General features: G+C 44.5%; 1 protein-coding gene across 45 annotated transcripts in view; it reads left to right on the top strand.

Moving 5' to 3' along the window:
- The window catches only part of RIMS2 (regulating synaptic membrane exocytosis 2), a 443,591-nt gene that overhangs the window by 94,083 nt on the left and 324,602 nt on the right, over positions 1-24,906 (top strand). For all 45 annotated transcript variants that reach the window (XM_072151364.1, XM_072151362.1, XM_072151350.1 and 42 more), the window contains one exon: positions 24,555-24,865. In XM_072151364.1, coding sequence (XP_072007465.1) covers positions 24,555-24,865 — 311 coding nt within the window. The remainder of the gene's footprint in view (positions 1-24,554; positions 24,866-24,906) is intronic.

Here is a 24,906-nt window from a genome sequence, read left to right as displayed (position 1 = left end):
CTAAATAAGCAGCACCTCATGAGTTAACCCATAAATAATCTCCTCCAAAGTCATGTGAAATGAGCATAGAAGAGTCATATTTTCCTGTGATGAGTCACTTTTGTAGGCTGCAGGGGGAGGGTCAATTCGCATGACCCTACCTTTGCTTCTATACTTCATAGAAAGATGCTTTTGGTGTCTTATTAAACTTAAGAATGTCATCTTTCAGATTGCACCAGGCTTGTGGTTTTGTGATCTACAGAGCCATAGATACAGGTAGTTAACAACAATTAAAATTGCGAGCTGAAAATAAAGATCCAGTTCTCACTTTTTTCCCATCTCCAGTTTTGAAGATCACTGAACCACAAACCTAAAGTGATTTAAAAGATGAGATTCTTCTCTAGGTAGTATAGAATCGAAATAGGGGCATCTGAAGTGTCTCTCCCCATGCAGCCTCAAAAATTGACTCATCTCCGATAAAATATGACTTTTCTAAGTTCATTTGTATATGACTTTAGAAAATGTTTTTTTTTTAATTGGTAAATGGGTGATATAAGAGGGGGAATTCCCAGGCATTTCATACCCTGTCTAAAGGTGGTGGCAGTTTAGTGGATGACAGGTTCCCTTTAAGGGGAAAAGTGCCCTAATTTGTTTATGAATCTTTCCTGCAGCCACCTTCTGTTCCTGGAAGTCTTTCGGAAGGTTCCCTGGGGTCTTAGTGTCTGGAAAATATTCCCTATGTGCCGCTGCTATAACTAGTAACAGATGAACTCTTTGTTTTAATAGAGGATTGGGATAAATTTGAATTAACATGATCCGGTTTTATCCCTGGACTGGACCCTTATTTTACTGTGCTTTCACTGTGGTGTCTATGGGTTTGATTAAGAGACACTTTTAGATTTCAGGGAATACTAATTCCAAATTTTAGTTTACAAAAAACTGCAGAGAAGCTGTAGCCATTGGGGCACATTTACTGAGAACAGTGCAGTCTGTACTATGTGCAGTTACCTGTGTAGTGTGCAGGGGGCGCCAGATTCATGATTTGTGTCATGCTATTTCTTCATGAATGCGGCGCCCCCTGCACTGCACCGACAGAGTGCACTAACTTTTTTTAGGAGCACCTTTAACATGGGGCCAGGGAGACATCCTACGGACAGGGAATTATGGTGTTTGGGTATTGGGTATTTATGAATGAACAGACAACTGGGTTTTGAAGGGTTGGCCCCTTTCAGTAAATAATTGATATTATCTGCGTAATGAAAAGTTATACCATTTTTCAAGATACTTTCTGTATCAATTTGTTGCAGTTTTCTAGATCACTGCTTGCTGTCCTTCTATAGAAAGCTTCTATGTTTCCTTCCAGTGGATAGAAATCTGTCTATGGTCATGTGATGTCACACAGGTGCATGAGCCACCATTATCACAGAGAGTAATATAGAGCCGTGTGATACTTACAGCCGGTGCACATGCCTGTCCACCACATGACCATGGACAGATTTCTGTCCACTGGAAGTAATCATAGAAGCTTTCTATAGAATGACAGCAAGCAGAGATCTAAAAGAAGAAGTGAACAATGGATACAGAAAGTATATTGGAAAATTGTATAACATTTCCTCACACAACCCATATGAATTATTTGCTGAAAGTGGACGATGCCTTTAGTCAAAGGGGTGTGTCTCAGGTGTTAATACCCTATTCATTCATACAGTTCCAGGAGGAATAACAGAGGTACGCCACAACAAAAAATTCTATGAAAAGATACTTCATAAATATCAGTTTTTCTTCCTAGTAAGGTCATGATGAAGAAACGATACTGTGTATCTGGGCCTGTACCTTGTTTGACTCGAAAGGAGATGAGACGTTGCTAGAAAGGAGTAGCGTATGCGTCATGAACGTCAGCTCCCCGCGACATTGACCTCACATTTGTTTCAATAAATATGTTCCTTTGAGTCATCCTTTGTTAGCACATGGCGGAGCTGTTTATATGAATGGAAAACACAATCTAGTATTTCAGCAATGTCGTATTTCCAGGCGATGCGACATATGTTCTTCTCTCTCCGCACAAGACGGTGTGATCTCTTCTGAGAACTTATCCGGCTTCTCAGAATTTTGCAAGGCCAGATATATATTGTGCGCTTCCTGTCAACAAAATATCTGGAAGACCATTGTTGTAATGTGAATGATTTGCGGTACATAAAGAGGGGTTAGAAGAGGTTCTCCTGTTGGATAAATATAGAGATATGGAAACTTTTTGTACTAAAGTAATTTTATCTTTTATTTGTTTGATGATTCAAAAAATAAATCCACCGTCTAAATTATATATACTATAAATGTCCCACTGTTTGGCTGCTGGAATAATGTATAGTCTGTGTAACACCTTCAGATAGATGACTGTCCTGTTGAAAGACATTGGGGCAGATTTACTTACCCGGTCCATTTGCGATCCAGCGGCGGGTTCTCCGACGCTGATTCGGGTCTTCCGGCGATTCACTAAGGTAGTGCGCCCAATGTCCACCAGGTGTCGCTGCTGCTCTGAAGTCTGTCGGAGTGGTGCAGGTAACACATTTTTTTTTTAAAACTGCGTTTTTTCCGAATCCGTCAGGTTTTCCGACGGCCACACCCTCCAATTTCAGTCGCGTGCATGCCAGCGTTGATGCGCCACAATCCAATCGCCTGCACCACAAACCCAGGGCAATTCAGGGAAAATCGGCGCAAAACGGTAATATTCGGGTAACCCGACGGAAAAACGTGTTTCAGGCCCTTAGTAGATAGAAATATGTAACGGTTCTCCTGTAGGATAAATGTAAAGCTATGGACACTTCTAAATGGTCGTATTCTATAAATGTCCCACTGCTAGGCTGCTGGAATACTGTAGAGTCTGTGTAACACCTTCAGATGGATGACTGTGCTGTTGAAAGTCATTGGGGGAGATTGATCAAGCTGTCTAAGAGTAAGAATGTTTTTAGTTGCCCAAGCTGAGCTGTAATTGGTAGCCATGAGCAATTAAGAACATTCTTACTCTTAGACAGCTTGATAAATCTGCCCCAATGTCCTGTGGGATAAAAATATTCTCCTGTGGAATAAATCTAAAGCTATGGACACTTATTAGTACTATACCGTATTTTTCGGACTATATATGAACGCCTTATATATAAACCGTACTTACAAATAACAGTTGCCTTGAACTGTGCACAGGTCTGCCACCTGCTGGTCATTCATCCTTATAATCAGGTGCGCCTTATAATCCGATGCGCCTTATATATGAACTGAGACATTTTAGCAGGCATTTATTGATGGTGCGCCTTATAGTCCGAAAAATACTGTCGTTATTTTATTTTCCATTTATTTGATGATTCAAAAATAAATCAACCTTCTAAATAGTGTATAATATAAATGTCTGTTCAGCCGCTGGAAAACTGTAGAGTCTGTGTAACACCTTCACATAGATGACTGTAATGCTGTAAGACATTGTCCTGTGAGATAAAAATATATAAAATCAAAGATAAAATATCCTAAATATGTCCACAAGCCTGTCTTCTGGGTAGTAGAGGTATCATTGTAGAACTGGCGCTTTTTTTTTTTTTACCACACATGGGCGAGTGCAAGCCAGTCAGATGCCACACTGTTGTCATATACATATACATTGGACCAGCATCTCATTTATAGGCTATGGACACTTTTGGAATTAAATTTATTTTATTTTTTCTTTCCTTCATGAAAAATGTTCCACTGTTTGGCTTCTAAAGTCCTGTAGAGTCTGTGTAACACCTTCACATAACCGGCTGTGCTGCTGAACTCAGCATGAATCACACAGTACAATGCTCCTGGTTCATCCTGCACTCCTCCCCCTTCGCTCAGTGTTAGAGATGGTAGAATAGAAGGTAAGGAGGATGTAGATGTAGCAGATCAGAGTTTATAGTTACTGTATTTTATTGAAATATACACAATAACAGATAAATCAGGTAATGACGTGTCATATAAACCATATAATATAAAGAGATGTTACACGTTTCTACTCCTGACCTCCCATCGCACTTCATAGGCCGGCAGTGCCTGCTGAGCTTCATGCCTGTTAATACCGCCCCCTCATGAATACGCCGGAGCACTTTGCGCGTGGTCCGGCGTTCCTATTGTACTTTGGTCAGTGTTTGCTAGCTTTATCGGATGGTTCTGATTAAGCTAGCAATTTATCTTTAGTAAGCAGCTCCTATTGCCTTGTTTTATGGGTGCCCGGTCCTCTTTAAAGAGGTTTGCCTATGAAAGAAAATCCTCAAATTTCAATCCCCTAGTATTGTTTGCACAATAAAGATAATTTTAAATGTTACCCCTTACTTTACAATATTACTCAGTTGTCCTCCTATCACACAGCGATGGTCAGTGTAAGATTCCAGAGTGTGAGCGGGGACTCTCTAAGCAGACATTTCATGATAGTTCTGTGAGCTGCAAATGTGGTTAGATTATCAGGGTGCAGGGTTTATCTACACTTTCATTTAGTTTGTGAAAATTGTACTAGTATCTGACCCATAGAAAGAGAGATGGGACAGATTAGGGATAAGCGGTGATGACATCCATGAGATGCATATTACACACAATGACACTTTCAGGTCTGCTAACTCACTTATAACACACACAATTCTGCTATATACCTCCCTCCCTCTCCCCTGGATAAAGATCTTATCTGTCTGTAGCTTGTAGTGTTACTCTCCTAAGGATGTGATGTGCAGTGTCTGTGTGTGAGCTCCTCCTGAAATGCAAGCTTGGGGGGCTAGAGGCAGAGAGCAGTTCAGCGTCAGACAGAAAAACAAGATGGCTGCCGACCCTAACTCAGAAGATCCTGGGTCGGGTCTAGGGGCAACCAAAATTATGTACAGGTTGGACTAATATCTGTGAAATGGTGTATGTTTGTTTATAACATTGAATGAATGTGATATTTTAATATCCTTAGTGCATTTAAGAAATTTGTCTTCGTGGGAATACCCTCCTAAGGAAAACTTAGAAAATGTAAAGAAGTGACTTGAGAGATTTGTGAAACATTTTTAACAAATTTTCGCAAAAAGAGATTGGGAAAAAAAGCCTCATTTAACAAAAGGCAAAAGTAGACGGATAAAAGACAAAAGCCAAAACATAATGGGGGACATTAATCATAGTCTGTTAGACTGTTTTGAGAGTTTTTTTGCGCAAAAATCTGGTGCATCTCGTTAATTTTTTCTGGCGCACGGCAAAGTTCGGCACTGAGTCCCTGCGCCTTATCTGACATAGTGAGAGCCTCCTATACAGATGTTTGCACGGCATCTATTACTAATGTGTGCCTAAAAAGGCGCAAAATAGGTGCAAAAATGAGCCTACTCTGAGCAGGTGCACTTCCAAAAAACTTCACTTTTCATTACTAAAAACATAATGTTTAGTTACAGTTACATCACAATGATAGTTTTTTTTGTGCAGAGATGAAACCCTGAACATTCTGTCACATTTTCTCAGTCTCCTTTCATTATTGCTCACAAATGAGATCTAATAATTTGAGACAAATTTGGCGCAAAATTAGGCGCAAATGAATCGGACATTAGACAATTCCAAAGTGCATTTACTAAGGCAGAACTAGATCCATCATAGATCTCAAGCCAAAAAAATAAAAAAACAGGCGCAAACATAGGCGACCCTGAGACCCACTATGATTACTGTCCCCCAATGCCGGCTAATGGAGGTAAGAAGTCCCCCGTTCCCTCCCGTATCCGCATAGCGCAGACCAATGAGAGAACATGTACATTGTCTGTTATTACAATGCAGAAGAGATCCTGGACATAACGGGAGTCGAGTTGTATCACTGAATTTATGACAGTTCTTTCACTTTAAAAAGTTTCAAACGGGTCAAATGTCTGCCGATTTGCACCAAATTTGTGCCCTTTTTTTAAAATCAACCAACCTATTTTTTCTCTTCAGTCATCTTACTCTGGGTGTAGCATGGGAATCTAAGGGCTTATTCACATGGCCGTCTGCGGGGACGTACATGCGGCCCCATAGACGGCAATAGCGGCACGGTGGGGATAGGGTGCCACACATGTGTGGCACCGATCCGGGCTGTACACCGCAAAAAGATAGAGCATGCTGTTTTCTATAGAGGGAGGAGGGGTCACCTCCTCCTCCTCTCCTGCACACGGCGGTATGCCTGCACGGTGGGCATACCGCGTGTGTATGCACCCTAAATGCGGGAGACAGATTTTTTTTTTAAATCCACTTTAGTCTCCTCCAGGCGTTGGGGAAAGCTTTGGGATTGGTAGAAGAATTTATGCAACTTTTTTGTCCAAAAGATTCAAATCCACTCCAGATATGAACAGGTCATGTACCAGCACAGTACATAATCCTTATTATACAGGGCTGATATGTTTTGTACTTTAACTACAATGTTAAAAGTTTGGAAATAAAAGCTGTTCCCCACTAGAGGGCAGTAAATGCCTGAAATTGTATCCAGAATGTGACAATATTCACTTGTGTAATTACATTGTTGCATGAAAAGAACTAAACTAAAGTTCTGTGCAGATTTATAAATGTGAACATTATAGTGATGAGCGCCAGCGTATAAATACCCCCCACAGTGTCCATACATCGTTGTTTGTGTCCACAATTACAGTTCATATAATTATCCAATTAGGAATGTAAACTATTTAGGGCCAGTTCACACTTGGCTTATTATTTCAGTTTATTGCATTAGTCAGGTTTCTTTCATTCTAGTGAGAGAATTGGGTGTCTGCAAAAATCGCATCCGATGGCAGTCCTCATGTTATCTGTGTGTTATCCGTGTTGTCTCTGCATCCCTTTTTTTTCAATTCTGTAGGGCATCCATTTTTTTTTTACGTCCGCAAAAAAACCCAAAAACTGACAGTTTGCAAAAATTAAATGGCAAAACACCTGGATGGACATTAATCATAGGGCAGTGGTGGCGAACCTATGGCACTGGTGCCAGAGGTGGCACTCGGAGCCCTCTCTGTGGGCACCCAGGCCGTCACCCCAGCATGAAGTTCACCAGACAGGACTCAAAGAATCGTCCTGCAGAATCTTCCTACAATGATAGGCAAATTTGCCCTCCTCCTTTCAACTGTGTTGGTGTCTTTAGGAGGCTGAAAGTTGTCAAAGAACAAGGAGAAATAAATTACTGCTTAGATTGCTGCGCTGGCACTTTACAATAAATAAGTGGCTTTTGGTTGAAGTTTGGGCACTCAGGCTCTAAAAGGTTCGCCGTCACTGTCATAGGGGGTCTCAGGTTCGCCTATTTTTGCGCCTGGTTTGTTTCTTTTTTTGGGCTTGTGATTTATGATGGATGTGGTTCTGCCTTAGTAAATGCGCTTTGGAATTGGCCTAATTTTGTGCCAAATTTGTCTCTAATTTTTAACCTACTAAGTAAATCTCATTTGTGACTAATAATGGAATGAGATTCAAAAAAGGTGACAGAACGTTCAGGGCTTCATATTTACACAAAAAAGTCTCAGCTTGTACAATGTCCGGACCACATTGTGATACAAATTCAGGGACTAAAAGTTACAGATATTAAAAAAATAAAATAATTCTTGCTGAAATGAGTCTATGCATTTTTCATTATAATTTACATGAAATAGAGACTGATGATATTATTAGATCTGTACAATAAGACAATAATCACTCCCAGAGATGATCCCATAGAAAGTGATGAAGTCCTTACTGGAGAAATTCTACATTTTAAACTGTGCTGAAGTATTTTCCATGTTGTATAGAGGGAATTTTTCATGTGGCAAACGAAAACCTTTGTTTTTTGTAATCAAAAGAGACGTATTTTTGAAGTGCACCTGCCCAGAGTAGGTGCATTTTTGCGTCTTTTTTGTGACTTTTTAGGCGCAAATTAGTGATAGATCCGGTGCAAACATCTGTATAGCAGCCGCTCACTATGTCAGATAAGGCGCAGGGACTCAGAACCACTAAGTGCCGAACTTTGCCGTGCGCCAGAAAATGTTGCAAAATGAACTAACTGCGCCAGATTTTTGCACAAATAAAGTCAAAGACACTCTAAAATACTATGATTCATGTCCCCCTGGTTCTCCAGTATCATCTGAGAAAAAAATGGACTTCACATAAATATTATCTTTTTTTTTTTTTTGGAGATCCATTGACTTCTAAGAAATCTGTGAGAACAATTTAGCACATTTTTAAATTGCAATTTTTAAATTAAGGATAAATGAGAAAAAAAACACATATTAGGAACAATGGAGGCAGAGTTGGCTCCAGGTTTCAGTGGGCCTCTGGGTGACAGAGCCTCAGTGGGCCTCCTTGCAGTAAACTCACATGGCGGCATTAAAAATTCAGAAGCTAAAACAGTCTCTTGTTCCCTATAATGTTTCCTAGTTTATCATCCCAAACAGCCCCTCATGGTTATTTTATATAAATCCCCCCTCACCCCATTGATTCCTTATGTACAACATTATGTGGGCCCCCCAGCAGCTCTGGGCCCTGGCAGGTATGCCCTGTGCTGGTCCTGAATGCAGGTTATCACCCACACCCCACAGGTTGTGCCAGAGATATCCGGAGACTCTGAGCTCTACATATACCTGGCACATGATTGACACTGTTTGTCCTTGCCCTGCACACTCTACAGCTCAACATGACCCACTACACCCCCCCCCCCCCCAATTAGTCAGTATGGATGAGATTCGTACAAATGTGAAAGAGCCCGCATTGTGAGCCAAATCCAGGGAGAATTTATCATATGCTGGCGCACCAGATTGTAGTGTGAACCCTCCCCCCCCCCCCCCCCCCCCGCGCACCCACCAGATAATGGATCAGGGGTTGCGCCACCAGGCATTTCTATATAATGTAATATTATATTTCTATATGTCCCCTATGATGTGTAAAGCGCTATGGTATGTGATGGCGCTATATAAATAAAGATTATTATTATTTTCAACAAAGCTTTTACATCCCCTTTCCTGACTGCATAAATTCATGATAAGGAGAAGTGATACTAGTAATGATCCAGGCCTGTCCTGCAACCTGTGTACAGAGGTTTAGGTTATTTCCCCCAGTAGCCACTAGAGGGCAGGCCGAGTCTACAAATGTGATGAGAAATTCTTTTATGTTTTGTTAAAATGTATAAGGCGCAAAAATGTAAGTTACATGTAACGGGGCTTGTGTAGTCAGATATACAGTAACATGGGCTGAGTTTCCTAATTGTAACTTAATTCACAACTACAGTAATTGTGTTCCTTTTTCTATGGTTTATGGATTTACATAGGACTGCAGAAAGCCTAAAATATTACAACATAACCAGTATTAGTACTTAGACACAGTAAAAGAAGCATTTTATTATATATAATACCCATGCCAAGTATTATATATTGAAAACCCACCAGGTTCATATGCACATTCACTGAACCCTTATTTAGTGATAAATCACATATATGTGCGTGTCTTGACCTCCATGGCGGAGGCTCCGCAGAACCCCTGAGACCGACTCACCAAACCCCGGTTTATAACCACTGTACTACATAGATACAGTACCAGAAGCAAGCTTTCTACATAAATACAGCATCACAGCCATGCTTTCTACATAGATACAGTACCAAATCCAAGCTACTCCATAGTTACAGACATGGGATACAGCTTACTACTTAGATACGATACTAGAAACAAACTTATTACATAACTACGCTAGCAGAACCAAGCTCACTACATAGATATGTTACCAAAACCAAGCTTACTGCATAAATATAGAATAATAACTTATCTATCCAGCGGCACATCTGCCATGAAGCAAGTTAAGATACTCGCCTCAGGCGGCGCGCTTCCTGCTAGAAACAGGGGGCAGCGTCAGGCTCCCACCGGCCAGCACATACCCCCGCTCACATATGTATCCCGGCAACTTCACCCTTCCGCTCGGCCGGCACAGGTACCTGTACATCCCCCTGCCCGCCACATTCACCCGCCCACAGGCTGGCGCATCCACCTGCCATCCGGCACATGCAACAGCCCGAAGTCCGTTCCGGGTTCCTCCACTCCCCGAATACTCCCCTCTGCTCTCCACTCCCCCCCCCCCCGACTCCCCACCCCCATCCCCTTGCCAAAGCTGCCAGGACAATAAAAGAAGAAAAAAGTAAGGCAACTTCTCTGTATGTATTTGTAAGTATGCATGGAGGCACGCTGTATCTATTTTCTAAGTTGTATCTGATATATTACATATATGGGGGTCTCTCTATGGCTCGCCTCAAGCAGCAAAAAGTTCACCCCTGTGTCTATCTATCTCATATCTATCTATCTATCTATCTCATATCTATCTATCTCATATCTATCTATCTATCTATCTATCTATCTATCTATCTATCTATCTATCTATCTATCTATCTATCTCATATCTATCTCATATCTATCTATCTATCTATCTCATATCTATCTATCTATCTATCTATCTATCTGCAACATCCCCCACCGGGGCCTAGCCCTTGAGGTGAGGCCTGGTGACAGCCGGGGCCCGCCGTACCGGAGTGGCTGGCGGTTGCGGCCTAAGCACGCTATTGTCACGGTGCTTGGTACGGGGGAACCGGAGGGCTGTCCTACAGCCTGGCAGGTCTCCAGCAGGGTGGTGTTGGCAAGAAATGATGAGGGAGAGGCTGCTATAGCGGATCTCCCTGGGGCAACCCCTTAATGTCCCGAGTGTGAGTCTCTGGGTGATGGGCAGGGTGCCGGTGATGAAGGCAGCCGTATTAGCAGGGACCAGACGGAGACAGAAGTTGAAGAAAACAACTTACAGTTCTTTATTTGAACCGCAGGAACCGCAGCAAACGTGCCTTTAACAGGTAGGTAGGGTGCCGAGATGTGAGTTGGAGGGAGCCTCAGGAGATAGTTCACCAGCCTGGAAGTAGAGGGCAGGCTCGGAGGCAGCTGTGTCCTGGTAGGAAGCTTCAGCTTGTCCTGTAGAGCTTCAGGTATCACCTTTAAAGGTAAGATGATACCCCTTTTCCTCACTATACTAACTCTAGTCTAATGCTCCACTCTTCAGAGGCAGGGGCTAGGCTCTTCCTGCTCTGGTATGGGCTAGACAGAGATTTCTCACTCACTCACTGATTCTCCTAGGATTCCACACTAGAATAATCACCCAGAACATTCCTGGCCAGAGGTTTTACTACCTCCCTTTGGTCAGGTGGTGGCTGCTCCTCCAATCACATCTCAGCTCACAGAGCACAGGATGTAACACATATCATTGGATAACAGCATCTTGCATCATACAAAATACTTAACCTCTGCCTTGCCAGGCAGGATTAACCACTGCAATATCCCTATGTCCTATCAGAACCATGTTGTGTAATGGGATTACATGCAGGTGGGACGTATTCGCAAACCCTACCTCGCCATTGCATCGGCGAGGGTGTTGCATACCCCGGGGGCAATTGAAAGAGCCGCCCTCGGCTCGACTACAGATGGTTTGGGGCACAGAGGGGGCTAAGGGCACTTCTGGGAAGTGCAGGCTATGTGAGGTGTAGGGACAAACCGCCCATGGTCCTGGAGACAGGCACCTGGGTTGGTGTCGGACTAAGACAAAAATATGTAGCTGTATGACAGTTGGTCGCTGACGCCATTAAACCGAACTGTACAGTAGGAAAGGTGTGGTGTCATGTCCACACTCCTTGCACCAAGGCCTGTATATTTGTTTAAACAACGCTTCTTTCCTGGCGGCAATTATATGGTGTCTATCTGCATTGCATGAGCATATGCGACACGAGTACCTCCTGACTGACAACCTTACCCATGTATGAGTGGCATCCAGGTGCTAGCTGTGTAACACCCCCGGTCCCCTAAAGACCCGCAGTTTACGGACTACCCCCATGTGCAAACCTCAGTTTGAGGGATCAGGTAGCGGTCAGTGTTTTACATAGAAAGACGGTCCGACACAGCCACACTACAACCTGAAAAGCCTATGAAAGGGTTAATGCAGACTACTGGCATATATGACAGTGTGCAAACAGGTAAATTCACATTGGCTTAGGAGCCTAATGGGTACACATCTTATAACATAACGTTACAGAGGTAGATAGGCTACGCAGGGTAGCAAGATAGCAAATGTCTCTTTTCCTGCAAAGAAAAAGGCATAAAAGTGCAAACAGAATGTCCGTACCTAAAAGGAAGGCATTAAGTGCAATATAAAAATAAGTCAATGAAGTAGCAACTTTTCCTTGGAGTATCTGGCAAAAGTCTCACAGAAGGTCTCTAGTAACAAAGTCCATCTTCTGGGTACAGCCCTTGATGTGGGGAAAAGTGCACTAAGAAGCAAAGGGTCTCCTCCATGTGTAGAGGGACAGAGTCCTTTGAAGAAATTCTCTGCGGTGGCAGAGGAAGGGTGCTATCATAGCACATAATCTCTTGACTGAGATAAATAAGGGTAAGAGTCTCAGGACAGTCTCTGGCTCTTTGGGGTAAATGGAGAAATATACAATATGTACATAGGGCATAGTACCTGTAGAGGGCGACAGCCCTTCAGGCCTTACTCCGCATCTTCGCTGGGTTCCACAGGGACAGGATCCAGAGTCAATAAGGAATCCTGTGCTTCCTCAGCGGGAGTAGGTGCCGGCTGGGGACACCCGGTGGCAGCAGTGGATACTGCAGGTGCAGCAACATCCTCCGGACCTTCAGGGGGAGGAGCGCTGTCGCCCGGGGTGTCGGCTGTTCCAGCCGGGGGCTCAACTGAGCCAGGGACCACAGAGGGGTCCAGGAAGAAATAAATGGGAACCTGCGGCGGCGCCGCGGCTCCTTCCGGCTCCGGTTCTTCTGGGGCCGGGTCATCACCCCACTGGTAGGTGACAATTGGAGAAGAGGGCCTAGTGGAAGCCTCCGGACAAGGCTCACCAGCCTGGATGTCCTCACCCACGGAAGAGCCGCGGGACCTGGCTATGCTCCCAGCAGGGGAACCGGTGGGGGTGGCGCCCTGTATCATGCCCGGCCCATGGATGGCAATGGGACCCGTACTCACGATTACCGTGGATGGGGCATTCACATGGGTCACCGCCCGGGGACTCGCAGCCGAGGAAGAGGAGGTGTTCGGGGACTCCGGCCACTCGTCGTCCTCATACCAGTCATCCTGCGGGTAGTAGCGGTCCTCATCGGAGTCGGGGATCCGGATCACACCAGCCGCCCAGGGTCCACGCGGTCCTTCCTGCAGGGAGAACTCTATGCACTCGCCTGGCTTGAGGTTGTGCTGGCTCTCCGGCAGATCAGGCCTCTTGACGGACCGGCGGGGTATAAATACTTCCCGTCCGGTATAGTCCTGGGTAGCGAAGCCATAGCCCTTCCGCTTGTCCGGACCATGCCGGTGGTGCGATTCTTCTCGACCCAAGCTCCAGCTGTGGATCGGCCGGCCATATACCGCTGGGCCTCCTTTTCTCGGCGTCGCTGGTCCGAGACAGCGTCTCGGAGTCGCCGGCGGGCGGCCTCACCTCGGCCTCGAGGCTGCGGAGATGCCGGTGCTGGGGCTCGTGGCTCCGGTGCAGGCTCGGATCTCCTTGGGCGACAGGTAGGTGCCGGAACAGGAGCAGGAACCACCGGAGGGTCAGGAACCACCCTAGCGGGGCTAGCAGGCCGCGTAGCCGGAGGGGTAGGCCTCGGAGCAGATGGAGCGGTCGTACTAGGCCCAGGCGTTGGCTCCGCAGGAGTCGGGGCCTCTCCACGTGGCGCCTCCACGTGGGCCCGCGCTACCGGGATGGCCGCCGGGATAGGGACCAGGATCCGCCCGGGAGGAATCGGGTAGTGCGTCACCGTCTGGTAGCAGGTCCGGGTGACGAAAGCCCGAGTAATTCCTCGATGCAGCCGATGTCCAGCGGAAGGTCGTCGGACGGGCTGTGCAGAGACGACCACCATCGTTTCAAAGACTTCGTAGAAGTCTGGTCGCTCCACAGGAGGGAAGGGCGGAGGACCCCACATGATGCAGTCCTCACCGCTCAACATCCACTTGAGAACTGGCGCTTCTCTGAGGCAGGGCAGGGCGTCCGCCTCGGGCCAGGGGGTGGAGTCTGAGTCCTTCCCGCCAAGAGCTGTGGCGGGCTCTAATTTTTCCTGCGCCACCGGAGGCGGGGTTCGCGCCATTCGCGCGTGGGTGGAGCTTTGTGCGTCATCTGGATTTCCCGCCAGTGAAGGTTTTGGCGGGCTTGAATTATTTGCTGCGCCACAGTTTCTGAGGTAAAAATCTTCAGGCGCGGCAGCGCCGGATGTAGCAGAGCGGGTACAGTTCTTGCCAGGATTAACCTCTGGAGTGCTGGAGCGACGCTCGGCAGCACGTGGCAGCAGTATAACGCAGTTCAGAAACACACAAGTCCTTAGGCCTAAACCCGGACGGCAGCAGGGTTAGGCAGCACAGTCTTTTTAATAATAAAGTACAGTCTTTAGTGCCAGGATAAGGCACAGAAGTAAATATCCTGTGATTCGTGACGCCACTTGCAACATCCCCCACCGGGGCCTAGCCCTTGAGGTGAGGCCTGGTGACAGCCGGGGCCCGCCGTACCGGAGTGGCTGGCGGTTGCGGCCTAAGCACGCTATTGTCACGGTGCTTGGTACGGGGGAACCGGAGGGCTGTCCTACAGCCTGGCAGGTCTCCAGCAGGGTGGTGTTGGCAAGAAATGATGAGGGAGAGGCTGCTATAGCGGATCTCCCTGGGGCAACCCCTTAATGTCCCGAGTGTGAGTCTCTGGGTGATGGGCAGGGTGCCGGTGATGAAGGCAGCCGTATTAGCAGGGACCAGACGGAGACAGAAGTTGAAGAAAACAACTTACAGTTCTTTATTTGAACCGCAGGAACCGCAGCAAACGTGCCTTTAACAGGTAGGTAGGGTGCCGAGATGTGAGTTGGAGGGAGCCTCAGGAGATAGTTCACCAGCCTGGAAGTAGAGGGCAGGCTGGGTGGCAGCTGTGTCCTTATAGGAAGCTTCAGCTTGTCCTGTAGAGCTTCAGGTATCACCTTTAAAGGTAGGAATGATACCCCTTTCCTCACTACACTAACTCTAGTCTGATGCTCCACTCTTCAGAGGCAGGGGCTAGGCTCTTCCTGCTCTGGTATGGGCTAGACAGAGATTTCTCACTCACTCACTGATTCTCCTAGGATTCCACACTAGAATAATCACCCAGAACATTCCTGGCCAGAGGTTTTACTACCTCCCTTTGGTCAGGTGGTGGCTGCTCCTCCAATCACATCTCAGCTCACAGAGCACAGGATGTAACACATATCATTGGATAACAGCATCTTGCATCATACAAAATACTTAACCTCTGCCTTGCCAGGCAGGATTAACCACTGCAATATCCCTATGTCCTATCAGAACCATGTTGTGTAATGGGATTACATGCAGGTGGGACGTATTCGCAAACCCTACCTCGCCATTGCATCGGCGAGGGTGTTGCATATCTATCTATCTATCATCTATCTCATATCTATCTATCTATCTATCTATCTAAATAAATGGAAAGTTCAGAGCAGCACAGCAACCTGGTTGGGTGCAAAGTCCTTGACCCTCTGGCTAGAGCGTCTTCAAATATAATCTTTCAAAAACAGGCAGCACTCCAAAATAGTGGTGAAAACGATGGGGGTGTCTTTATTCCATGTGCAACGTTTCAGCTCTCACAGAGCCTTTATCAAGCATAGTATACATGGCCAGTGTGCAAACTTATAAGGGCCAGTCTTACATCTCATTGGTCCGTGTGCGGACTCTAGCAATCATTTACAAACTTACACAAAATATGATAGTGCTTATTACAAGTGGTACATATGAAATATCAAAATGCAGTAATATGTTGTGTACATTAAAATTACATCGTTAAATAGGTGAACAATGCAAGTGTAGGTGCAAGTGAAGGGAGTAGTGCCCTCCCATCGGTTGTAGGACCGCCCCCAGTCTCGGCTTTCCATTCATCAAATCGTAAACAGGAGGGGCAGGACACCGGAAGTGTCAGTGATGTTCAAGTCGCGTCACCGGAAGTCGTCATAGTCACGTGGGCGGGCCCCGTCCACGTGATCTTGGCGCATGTGCACTTGCTCTTGCGATGTCGGACGCCATTTTGGGTAAGGGAAAAGAGGGAAAAAAAGAAAAAGAAACACACAGACATAGTCGGATCCCATATTAGGTTACGTGCAATGCTGTGACACTCCATAACCAGGGGCCTGGGGGTGACAGTAAGTAGTGAAACCACCACTCGTGTCACCCAGCTCAGCTCATGCCGTGAGCTATGATAATTCATTTATTCAGTTTTCTACTTGACAGACACAGAAAATCATTAGTCGGAACCATCAGGGAGAACGTCAGAGGTTTTCACCTCAGATTGTGACTATCACTCCAGTAATACCAGGTAAGACGTCGGGACAGAACAACGGTGGTCCATATACAGGATACCGTGTTTAATCCCAACGATCTGAGCTGGGTGACACGAGTGGTGGTTTCACTACTTACTGTCACCCCCAGGCCCCTGGTTATGGAGTGTCACAGCATTGCACGTAACCTAATATGGGATCCGACTATGTCTGTGTGTTTCTTTTTCTTTTTTTCCCTCTTTTCCCTTACCCAAAATGGCGTCCGACATCGCAAGAGCAAGTGCACATGCGCCAAGATCACGTGGACGGGGCCCGCCCACGTGACTATGACGACTTCCGGTGACGCGACTTGAACATCACTGACACTTCCGGTGTCCTGCCCCTCCTGTTTACGATTTGATGAATGGAAAGCCGAGACTGGGGGCGGTCCTACAACCGATGGGAGGGCACTACTCCCTTCACTTGCACCTACACTTGCATTGTTCACCTATTTAACGATGTAATTTTAATGTACACAACATATTACTGCATTTTGATATTTCATATGTATCACTTGTAATAAGCACTATCATATTTTGTGTAAGTTTGTAAATGATTGCTAGAGTCCGCACACGGACCAATGAGATGTAAGACTGGCCCTTATAAGTTTGCACACTGGCCATGTATACTATGCTTGATAAAGGCTCTGTGAGAGCTGAAACGTTGCACATGGAATAAAGACACCCCCATCGTTTTCACCACTATTTTGGAGTGCTGCCTGTTTTTGAAAGATTATCTATCTATCTATCTATCTATCTATCTATCTATCTATCTATCATCTATCTCATATCTATCTATCTATCCATCTATCTATCTATCTATCTATCTATCTATCTATCATATCTATCTATCTTTCTACCTATCTCATATCTATCTATCTATCTATCTATCTATCTATCTATCTATCTATGAGCTGCCGTGAGCTATGATAATTCATTTATTCAGTTTTCTACTTGACAGACACAGAAAATCATTAGTCGGAACCATCAGGGAGAACGTCAGAGGTTTTCACCTGTTTTTGAAAGATTATATCTATCTATCTATCTATCTATCTATCTATCTATCTATCTATCTATCTATCTATCATCTATCCCATATCTATCTATCTATCTATCTATCATCTATCTATCTATCTATCTATCTATCTATCTATCTATCTATCATCTATCCCATATCTATCTATCTATCTATCTATCTATCTATCTATCTATCTATCTATCATCTATCTATCATCTATCTATCTCATATATATTATCTATCTATCTCATATACATCTCAATCTTTCTATCTTTCTATTATCAATCTATCTATCTATCTCATATCTATCTATCTCATATCTATCTATCTATCTATCTATCTATCTATCTATCTATCTATCTCATATCTATCTATCTATCTATCTATCTATCTACCTATCTATCACATATCTATCTAATCAACATTGTATCCATCATCTATCTCTCATATTATCCATTTATCATGTTCTCTGTAATATAAGTCTACAGCCCAGTCTTTCCGGATAACTGAGCAGTGATGGAGATGACCTGGCTCAGAACGCCTTCCTTGTGCTGACTACAGTATTTAATAATCTAATTACTTCCTATTCAGGCGCCAATTATTTTGGCCAGAGGTAGTTCCCTCTCTGTGGAATCTCGGCATACAATGAGCCTTTACCTCGGTGTAATTACCTTCCTAGCGAAAGTTTCAGAAGTGTCTGGGCTGCAGAACTTGCTGCACATTACACGGGGGTCTTAATTTATGGCGTCTGCTGTGCGTGGAGGTTTCTTGTGCTTCTAGGAGTATTGCTAGCGCAGCACGGTGTTTATCAGGATGAGATTAGTTCTGTTAGAGATGGGCAGGATAACTAAGGCTGCATTTTTCCTGTATGTAGACGCCACTTAGTGAATTAAGAAGTACTGAACGTTACCGTTTACTTGTTGGGACAGGGGGGGGGGGAGAGAAGTTTTCATTGGGTATTGGGGCTTCTGCTCCCACTGAAGTGACCAGAGCTGTAGTGGTTACAGCTCCCAATATTAGCCAATTAATAGGGTGCTGGCTGTCAGACTCCCACTTTACCGCATTAATATGTGCTGCTCCACTTGGCCCAGTTGGAAGTTATTTCACTAGTCCCCACTGTAATGTTAATTTTGGCACCCAATAATCTATTTAGGCTTTTAGGGGCAGATTTATCTTAGTCTGATGCCCCTTTTTTGGTTGTATTTTAGTGGCTTTTTGCGCAAATTTTGTCTTTGTATTTCTCCTGGTTCCAGATGTTTGCACCTTATTTAACATTGATTTGCAGCCATATGGGTGCATATGGGTGCAAATAATTGTGCAATAACACGCCAGTCCTCTCCATGCTTAGCAAAGGCAATGGTATGAGCTGCACAACAAAATTTTTAAAGTTTGCTCCTAATAAGGCTCAAAAAACCCTGCATTTGACAAATAGCCAAAACGACAAAGACAAATGAGGTGCAAAAAATAGACTCACAAAAGGCGCAAAAAAAACTCAGCGAAGGGGAAAATAAGATGAATGAGCCCTTAAATGTCAGGCGGTGGTCCTGGCCTAGAGGAGTCAGTCTGGCACCTTCTATTTGACAGTATAAAGCGTAATTAACATATTGGGGTCTAAGAAATGCTACCATAAAACCACCAACCACCAACCCAAAAAAAAATTGGGAGAAATATTTGAATGTTACCAAAAAATTGGATTTTTAATAATTTAGAAATTTTTATTAGACTTTTTTTTTACTCTTTTAGTAGGGCTTTAATATGTTATCATTTAATGGCATTTACAATCTCCTACAATATATCTGTATTGTATAGTAAGGTGCCTGGCAGAGTGTAGTATGTGTCTACAGATGGCAGGCCTGAGGCCTACGCTAGGCCCTTGGCAGCCGTCACAATGCAGAGGGTGTTCTGGGGACAAAAGGGGCTTTCCCCACCCTGTGAAGGGGTTTGACTGCTGGGAATGCCACTTATTATGAGAAGAGACCCCCCACCAATCACAGGAACGGGGTCCCATTTTCATTTCCTGCTTCTCCATTTAACAATATTGTAGTGCTGAAATTGCAGAGCACAGCGCTTGGGAATCTCCCTCACTCCAATTCACTGCCTAGAAGAGTGTTGGAGATATCTGAGCAGGGTCGGCTCCAGGTTTCAGTAGGCCCCTGGGCGACAGAGCCTCAGTGGGCCCCTTTGCAGTGAACCCCTGTGGTGGCATTAAATACTCAGAAACTAGAACAGTCTCCTGTTGCTATTTGTTCCTGGGACTGCTCCCATCATTCACAGCAAACATTGATATGGCATACATGTATGTAGAAGAATGAGGATCCATTTAATTAACTGGAATGGGTACATCCTTACTACAGTACAGCAGAGCCCCCTCTGTGACCATATACTCTAAATGATCAGAGGTTATGGTAGACGACCCCTATAATAATAATTATTCCATTATGTATATAGCGCACACAGATTATGCAGCGCTGCACGAAACTTGCCAAATTAGTCCCTGTCCCCATGGGGCTCTTAATCTAATCAACCAACCAGTATGTCTTGGGGTGTGGGAGGAAACCGGAGGAAACCCACACAAACAAAGAGAGAACATACAAACTATTTGCAGATATTGGCCTGGATGGGACATGAACCCAGGATCCCAGCGCTGCAAGACTTTAGTGCTAACCACTGAGCCACCGTGCTGCTATGACCTCAGTAGCGTCGATCATTTCTCCGCTCACTTTCCTTCACGCGGATAGAACTGTTTGTATGTCTGATTCCCCGTTTATTTCACTTTTTTTTGCAGAAATCTTTTATTTCTATGTAGACAACATAATTGTACATTTATCTATTATACGTCTTCACAGAGAGGCCTGAAAGGAGTTGACTGATTAATGCTCAGCAGAGACGCTGCCTCCTTAATCTCGCTGACAGTCTTTGGCAGCTGTCATTGAATTTCAAACTGAACAGCGCCGGTCTGTTTTTTCTTTTTCTTCTTTTTTTTTGTGAAAGTCTTGCAAGAAATGATGCGATTCATTGTAAAAATTTGTAAAGTGCTTTCTAAACTAATTTACTGCTCGGAATGCTGCGTAGGATGTACAGCCAAATGGATGTCGATGTTTGTGTAGGAGGGGATCTTGGTGATGTAAGCAACATGTAAAAAAATAATTACATTTCAACCAAATGAGTCCAATAATCAAGGGTTTTGCTGGCGGTTACCATATTTGGACATAGGAGGAGCCACCTGTAGGATGAGAAGAAAAAAATTTGAAAAAGTCTTTTTTTTTTTTTTTTGGTATACTGTTTTTATGATTTTTTTTTCTACCCTTTGCTCAAGTGATTCTTGCAGATTCTTGGCAAAATTTGCATAAACAAGAAAAATAAGGCTGTACTTACCTCCCTTTTGTACTTACCTCCCCTTTGTACTTACCTGCCCTTTGTGCTTCTCCTCCCCTTTGTGTTTCTCCTCCCCTTTGTACTTACATGCCCTTTGTGCTTCTCCTCCCCTTTGTGTTTCTCCTCCCCTTTGTTCCTGTGTGGCTCTCATCATTGCTGGTAGAGACGAGTACATCTTTGTTCTATGGCACCTGGTCACAGTCCAGTGAGTACACCGTGTCTAACCCCAATGTGACCTTGGGTTACCTTTTGGCAGATTTGCAGGAGAGGGGTAAGGAGTGCTTAACCCAGTGATGGCTAACCTATGGCACTGGTGCCAGAGGTGGCACTCGGAGCCCTTTCTGTGGGCACTCAGGCCATCACCAGAGATGACTCCAGGTATCTTCCTGCAGTCCCAGACAGCCCAGGACTTGCTGTGCACAAAGGTATTTTAAAGTGACAGCTCTACCTGGGACTATTTTCTGCTTTATTGGTGTCCTCAGGGGCTGGTATCAATGAAATCTGTGACAGAGAAGGGAGTATAAAGCACAAATTAAATTTCTGTGTTGGCACTTTGCGATAAATAAGCGGGTCTTTGTTGTAGTTTGGGCACTCAGCCTCTAAAAGTTTTGCCATCACTGGCTTAACCCCTTCTTCTGCACCCGGCTGTGTGCTATGCTGTGGTTCAGTTGACGGAGACTATGGGGCCTAAGGGGCAGATTAATCCGTTTTCTGGTCTACAAGCTCCGAAATAATTGCAATTCCTGGTGCACATTGAGACTATTTGCCCCCATAACAAATGGGCATGGAGGGTATGAAGGGGGCTCTGACCTGTGAGCTACCGATAACCCGTGCTTGGAACTGGGGCAGGTTGTAGCATCATTCTATACTAGGCGAGACATAGGGGCTTGTTTACTAAGGGTTGCACTACTCACTTTCGTTGGACTTTGCACTGTTTTTGACAATTGCACGGCTTTGGCAGGTATTTAACAGGTGTCTGCGTGGGGTTTGTGACGCATGGGATGGCTTTTTGGCGCAGCTGCGCTGGTTTCTATGCGACAGGGGGCGGGCCGTTGGACGATCGACTGATTCGGACTGAGCGCGGGATTTAACTTTCAAATTGTGTCGCAAGACCAATCACTTACATGCACCAGGAGGAAGAAGAAAGTAAACTCCGGTGGACCTGAGCGGGGATATCGGGTGCACAATTTAAGTGAATATCAGCACAGTGCATTATACACGGACAATGCACTTTCTGTGAATGCCTCTGACCAGGCTAGTAAATGTGCCCCCATTGTGTGGAAATGCCCAGCAGTGGAGCAGGCTGCCAGATATATAAGGAGCCGGAGCCTTTAGAAATATCTGGCGCATACATGGGCTACAATCATACACCCTGGTGCATTGTGCTAAATGGTAAATCCCCACCTAAGATTTTACCTCCTGGTAAGATTTTACTCCAAAAGTTGGATGAAATTTGGGGCCTTTAATACATGCCCTTTCCTGACTCCTTCAGTTGCCTTCTCCATTAATCCACATCTCATGAGACAAAAACAAGAGTCACCAAACTATGTAAATTGAACCATATTTTGGTGTATTTTATGTACCAGTCAAGCTCATACCTCGCGTTAGGCGTTCTTACACCCGGAGCCAGGATTCCTGCCGTAGTCATTTTATGGGTTATTGGTCCAACCCAAGTCTCGGCACCTACAACACACCCTCCTGTGGCCCCTTACACCTCTTTTGCAACCACAATATAGTAAATCTGCCCATAGTTTTCACATTATATTTTGAAATCCCCTAATAATTGAATATATGGCACTAAATGATATTGGGTTCATTACCAGGGTAGTCCACAGGACCCCCTAATATTAGGCCAGTTTATCATATCCTATAACTGAGTCTGTTTTCATCTCTGGTCCGCATGTCGCCCCCCCCCCCCCCCCCCCCACGTCATTTGCTTCTCATACATTGGCGGATCGCTGTAGATTGTGAGCCAGAACCATCGGCTGCTTGTACTTTTTATGGCTGTAATTATCGGCGCGGCTCTTCCTCGCCCATTATAAACTATTTTATAAGACTAAATATTTAAAACCTCATTGGCTCCCGATGTTCAATAATGAAACATTGATGTCGATTGCTTATTATAGTAGTTTATGACGAGTAAAATAAAGATGACATTATTCAATATTAAAATATCGTTCCCGTTTCTGGTAAACAATGTTTCTAGAATTAGAGGAGATTTGGGACTGTAAATCACGTAACGTCGAGACAGAGCTCTACGGTTACACTAGATGTCACTGGAGGGATAGGATTTCTTAGTATTTTTTACAAAATAGAAGGAGAACTTCATAGTGAACGTTCATTCTTAGTAGAGATGAGTGAATTATCCAACATTCTCTTTTTGACAAATTTTCCATAAGATTTGATTTTGGTCTAATATTCGGTTTTAATGGACATTGCTTTAGTCGTCCCGGAAATTGGTATATAACCCCCTGCAGTCCTCCTTTCATGTTTTGTAAATTTCTTATAATTTTTGAAAATTTTAGTTTCTGCTAAAATGATAATTATGGAAGCCTAATGGAGGTGGCTCACACAGACTACAACGGAAACCATCAAAGGTCCTTTGAAATCAATGTTAAAGGAAACCTACCACTTGTAGTGGCAGGTTTCTGATGGAAATACCGGGCACCAGATCAGGGTGAGCTGGTGCCGGAGCTTATTTTCGTTAGTGTTTTAAACCGCGGTATCGCGGTTTAAAACACTTTTTAAACTTTAAAGCCGGCGCAGGCAGGTACGCGCTCGGCGCTTACCGTGCGCGCGGCTACATAGGAAGTGAATGAGAGCCGCGTGCACGGTAAGCACCGAGCGCGTACCTGCCTGCGCCGGCTATACAGTTTAAAAAGTGTTTTAAACCGCGGTACCGCGGTTTAAAACACTAACGAAAATAAGCTCCGGCACCAGCTCACCCTGAGCTGGTGCCCGGTATTTCCATCAGAAACCTGCCACTTCAAGTGGTAGGTTTCCTTTAAGGGATCTGTTAGACTTCCATTATTATCAGAAGTGAATCAGAAGATGATTGGATAGGATTTGGTGGCTGAAAATACAGAAAGGCAGTCCCCGGGTTACATACAAGATAGGGTCTGTAGGTTTGTTCTAAAGTTGAATTTGTATGCAAGTCGGAACTGTATACTTTATCATTGTAATCCCAGCCAGAACTTTTTTGGTCTCTGTGACAATTGGATTTTAAAAATGTTGGATTGTCATAAGAATCAGGAATAACAATAAAGCTTCATTACAGACACCTGTGATAACTGTTACAGCTGATTATTGCAGTCTAGGACTAAAGTACAGTAACTTACCAATATCCAGTGGTCCGTTTATAACTAGGAGTCGTATGTAAGTCGGATGTTCTTAAGTGGGGGACTGCCTGTAATTGACAAATAGATTGACTTATCTCTTGTTTGTTCATTTTCTCATATGGCTTTATAGCAACAGAAAATCCAAAGTTTTTATGTCATTGTATAGTATTTTTGATAATTAAAAAAAAAAATGAACAAAGGGTCTAATGATTTTCTAAGGTCCTGTGATTACAGCAGCCTCAAAACTGATTGAAGTAAGTGGCTATGAGGGATATGAGACTTGTAGAAACTCGATCCAGAGCAGAACTCGGGTCATATATGGGTAAATGGCTTTGTTTTTGAGTTTGTTTTTGGGTATTGGAGCATCACGTGAGAAAGGGTCCTTGCATGTTGCATAATGCAAATTTTTCCATATCATTTCCATCAACTTATATTGGATTGACAGTATAGGAAATAGTTCAAAACCTCCACTAACACAAAGGTCTGTGCTTATTTTCCGCTCTACAGGTAATGTGGGTATGTAATTTGTGCCGAAAACAACAAGAAATCCTCACAAAGTCAGGAGCCTGGTTCTACAACAGCGGGTCAAATACAGCACAGAAGGCGGGTGAAGAGGCTCAAGCAGGGCTCCAGAACGAAGAAGCACCTCAGGAGAAAAAGGCTAAACTACAAGAGCAATCCCAGTACCAGGGACCCTCAGGGGACTTAATTACACCAGCCTCAGAAAAGAGCCGATCACAAGGAATCGTAAGGCAGGACTCCATTAAAAATGGATCCGGAGTGAAGCACTCATCTGCAGGAGATCTGCCATCCGACAGGTAACGAGGACTCTACTCCTATCACATTCTACCTGCTCTTA

This window comes from Engystomops pustulosus, chromosome 5 (genome assembly GCF_040894005.1).
Source record: "Engystomops pustulosus chromosome 5, aEngPut4.maternal, whole genome shotgun sequence".
Taxonomy (NCBI): Eukaryota; Metazoa; Chordata; class Amphibia; order Anura; family Leptodactylidae; genus Engystomops; species Engystomops pustulosus.
Note: the sequence above shows the minus strand (reverse complement) of the source record. Positions and strands in the feature narration are given on the sequence as shown.